This window comes from Bison bison, unplaced genomic scaffold (genome assembly GCF_000754665.1).
Source record: "Bison bison bison isolate TAMUID 2011002044 unplaced genomic scaffold, Bison_UMD1.0 scf7180017845880, whole genome shotgun sequence".
Lineage (NCBI taxonomy): Eukaryota > Metazoa > Chordata > Mammalia > Artiodactyla > Bovidae > Bison > Bison bison.
The window spans coordinates 7,698-11,601 of NW_011476453.1; the positions used below are offsets into that span (position 1 = coordinate 7,698).

The 3,904-nt window shown below is 37.6% G+C and overlaps 1 protein-coding gene across 1 annotated transcript; it reads right to left on the bottom strand.

Annotated features, from left to right (window-relative positions):
• Positions 1–1,947: 1,947 nt before the first annotated feature.
• Positions 1,948–2,892, bottom strand: LOC104986950 (olfactory receptor 51F2-like). The gene has a single exon (XM_010837678.1). It carries the CDS (start codon positions 2,890–2,892, stop codon positions 1,948–1,950), a length of 945 nt encoding a protein of 314 aa, XP_010835980.1.
• Positions 2,893–3,904: the final 1,012 nt, after the last annotated feature.

Sequence of the window (3,904 nt, forward strand, 5' to 3'; positions counted from 1 at the left end):
CCTCAACATAATAAAAGCTATATATGACAAACCCACAGCAAACATTATCCTCAATGGTGAAAAATTGAAAGCATTTCCTCTAAAGTCAGGAACAAGACAAGGGTGCCCACTTTCACCATTACTATTCAACATAGTTTTGGAAGTTTTGGCCACAGCAATCAGAGCAGAGAAAGAAATAAAAGGAATCCAAATTAAAAAAGAAGAAGTAAAACTCTCACTGTTTGCAGATGACATGATCCTCTACATAGAAAACCCTAAAGACTCCACCAGAAAATTACTAGAGCTAATCAATGAATATAGTAAAGTTTCAGGATATAAAATCAACACACAGAAATCCCTTGCATTCCTATACACTAATAATGAGAAAATATAAAGAGAAATAAAGGAAATAATTCCATTCACCATTCCAACAAAAAGAATAAAATACTTAGGAATATATCTACCTAAAGAAACTAAAGACCTATATACAAAAAGATTCCTTAATAGCACCTGGATGAAGGAAAGAAAGCGATACCAGCAAGAAATAAAATAAATATATTTTTAAAATTTCAAAAATCAGTAACAGCATGTGGATAATGTAGACAGAGAGAGCAAAATGATCAAAGATGATGGACCAGAGTTAGGGTTATTCATGGTGTTATCCAGAAGTAAAAATGTCTTACAAGAGTGTTACACCAATATATGTGATATTGTATAAGGTAGCTTGTTAAAATGCAAATTCTTGTGCTGATGGGTGTCTGATTAAGCAGTTCTGGGGTGGAGTTGAGGAATCTGCACTTCTAAAAGAATTTCAAGTGGTTTTGAGGACCTGGTGCTGGACCACACTGAGAACAGTGAAGGATGCTAAAGGAAAGTGGATGTCATGTTCTAAATGTATCCAGCAGGAGTATGAAGACTGATTGTGAGGACACACAGGAACGAAGACCCTATGGAAGATGAAGAGCAAACGAGTTGTATTTTTAGATAGCTGTTTAAACGGATATTATTTTGTTGTCTGACGTTAAAAATCAGCAATGACAAAAACCTAGTTAGTGAGCATTTTTAAGTTACAAAAAAGGAAAAATATAAATCAAATGTAATTAATTGACATTTTGAACATATATTTCCATATCAAATGTGTTATGTACATGTATGTGACATTTTTGTGTATATTCACAAGAAATATACACACAACAGTGATAAGTACACTGTATACCAATTACCGTTTCTCTTAATATATCATTCATATCTATATTAGTATTTAACTTGTTGGATGATAGTTCATATAATATTTTACCAATATTCTCAAATAAACATTTAAGTAGTTTCTAAATTATCTTTGAATATATAATGATGTGTTGAACATGACAACACATCATTGCATTCTTGCCACTTGCCCCCATTAGACACACATTTAGAAGATGAATCACTAGACATTAGATACTCAAAATGTTAAAAAATTTACCAAAAGTTCTGAGGAACTCTGTTAAGAATAAAAAAAGTACACTTTAATTCACATTTCTTCTAGTTTATTGTGCTTATTCATGATTCTCAGCCATGAATAATCTATTTGGGGAAATAGTAAGAATTTCCAATAACTAAGAATCACTGAAACCTAGACTTTGCTACTGATCAAAATTATATCATACATGTCTTGATAACTGCATGCACTAGAGGTTGTGAGACTGTTTGGACTGCAATTTATGAGTTAATTTGTCCTTTTGCAGACATACTTTAACTATCATCCTATTCTGTGTCAGGTACAGTATTTGTGATAGGCTTACATAACATAAGACATATTCCCTGTTCTTAAAGAATTCAGTCTAGAACTCTTCAAATTGTATTTTACTGGCTCATCAGAAGAATAAAAGCACGTGTAACTATACTTCAATGTATAGTGGTAACTCACATTAGTGAATGATCAAAGTAATCAGGACAATGTAAAGAAAGAACACAGCGAAAAATGTCCTAAATTAGCTTGGAAAGGAATATTTTGACCATGGCCTTGCGGATTTGCTTTGTCTTCACACTGTAGATTATGGGATTCATTACAGGAAGGATGAGCAGATAAATGTTGGCAATGAGAGTATGCACAAGGGGAGGGGCGTGCTTCCCAAATCTATGCACCAGTGACAAGCTGATCGTGGGGATGTAGAAGATGGCAACGGCACTTGTGTGGGATACACAAGTTCCAAAGGCCTTTTTCTGCTCCTCTGAGGAGGCAATGTTGAGCACGGAGCGGATGATCAGGACATAGGAGAGGAGGATCAAGACAGAGTCCAAGGCAGCGGTAGAGATGACGATGGCCAGACCAAATGCACTGTTGATCTTGGTGTCTGTGCACGAAAGCTTCATCACATCAGGGTGGAAGCAATATGAATGGTGCAGAACATGACTTCCACAGAAGGACAGACACTTAAGGAGCAGGAGTAAAGGCACTACAACTGTTGTCACCCTAACAACAATGGCAAAGCCCACTTTGATGATCCTTGAATTGGTTAAGATTGTGGCATATCTCAGTGGATTACAGATGGCAATGTAGCAATCAAAGGCCATTGCAAGGAGTACCGAGGACTCCCTTAAGGTAAAACCATGGATGAAGAACATTTGGCCAATACAGGCATCAAAGCTGATTTCTCGAGTGTTGAACCAGAAAATACCCACCATGGTGACCAATGTGGAAAGGCATAATCCTAGGTCTGAGAAGGATAGCATGGAGAGGAAGTAGTACATGGGCTCATGAAGGTTTGACTCAGTGATGATTATGAACAAGATCATGCCATTCCCTGAGATAGCAATGACATAGAGACAACAGAATGGGATGAAAATCCAGGCATGGTAGGTTTCAAAACCAGGGATGCCAGTAAGAAAGAAGACTGTAGGGTGGAAAACGCTCTGATTGAACGATGGCATGATGAGTGCAAGAGGCAGAGTTCCCTGAGGAAAAGGAGCATGTCCTGCAAAAACAGGGAAGAGAAATGTTTTATTTTCTTCTACAAATCTTACAATTTTGAATCACTAATGAACCTTGTCTTGTTTTTAAATGCAAGTGCCTTACTATTTATTCTTTTATTAGATTCAGAGTTGTATTGATGACTTAGTGGAAGAGAGAGAGGACTAAATCCAGAGCACATGGGTTTTAGCAAGATTCTCATTTGTTACCTCTAGGCTTCAGTATATTAAATATATCCATGCTTGTGTGCATGCTGTTGCTTCAGCTGTACCCGACTCTTGTGACCTTATGGACTGTAGCCTACCAGGCTCCTCTGTTCATGGGATTCTCCAGGAAAGAATACTGGAGTGGGTTGCCATTTCCTTCAGCATGGGATTGGATCCAGGGATTGAAATGCATCTCCTGCATTGACAGACAGTATCTTTACCAATAGTGTCATCTGGGAAGCCCTAAATATATTCATTCAGTTCAGTTCAGTTCAGTCACTCAGTCATGTCCGACTCTTTGCGACCCCATGAGCCACAGCACCCCAGGCCCTCCCTTTCCATCACCAACTCCCAGAGTACGCCCAAACCCATGTCCATTGAGTCGGTGATGCTATCCAATCACCTCATCCTCTGTCGTCCCCTTCTCCTCCTGCCCTCAATCTTTCTCAGCATCAGGGTCTTTTCCAATGAATCAGCTCTTCGCATCAGGTACACACATATAAAAGAGGATGTTAGACTAGATAAGTTAGATTAGATAATGGTAATATATTTCCCATGTCTATGATTCTATGTTCATGGGGAGATAGGGCATTTGCACACATATATAGGATAACACAAAGCCAATCCATCCTGTTTCTTTACTTCTCACTTTTCAAGGAAAATATTCCTTAAGAGGACCATTAAGAGTTTGCATACCCAATAAAAGCAGTATAGTTAAGATATTTTAAAATATTTTACAAAAAACTACTTGTTTAAATATATAAGG

What these genes read in the sequence shown, in the direction of transcription:
- LOC104986950 (XM_010837678.1), bottom strand. Translation starts at nt 2,892, where the DNA reads ATGCCATCGTTCAATCAGAGCGTTTTCCACCCTACAGTCTTCTTTCTT.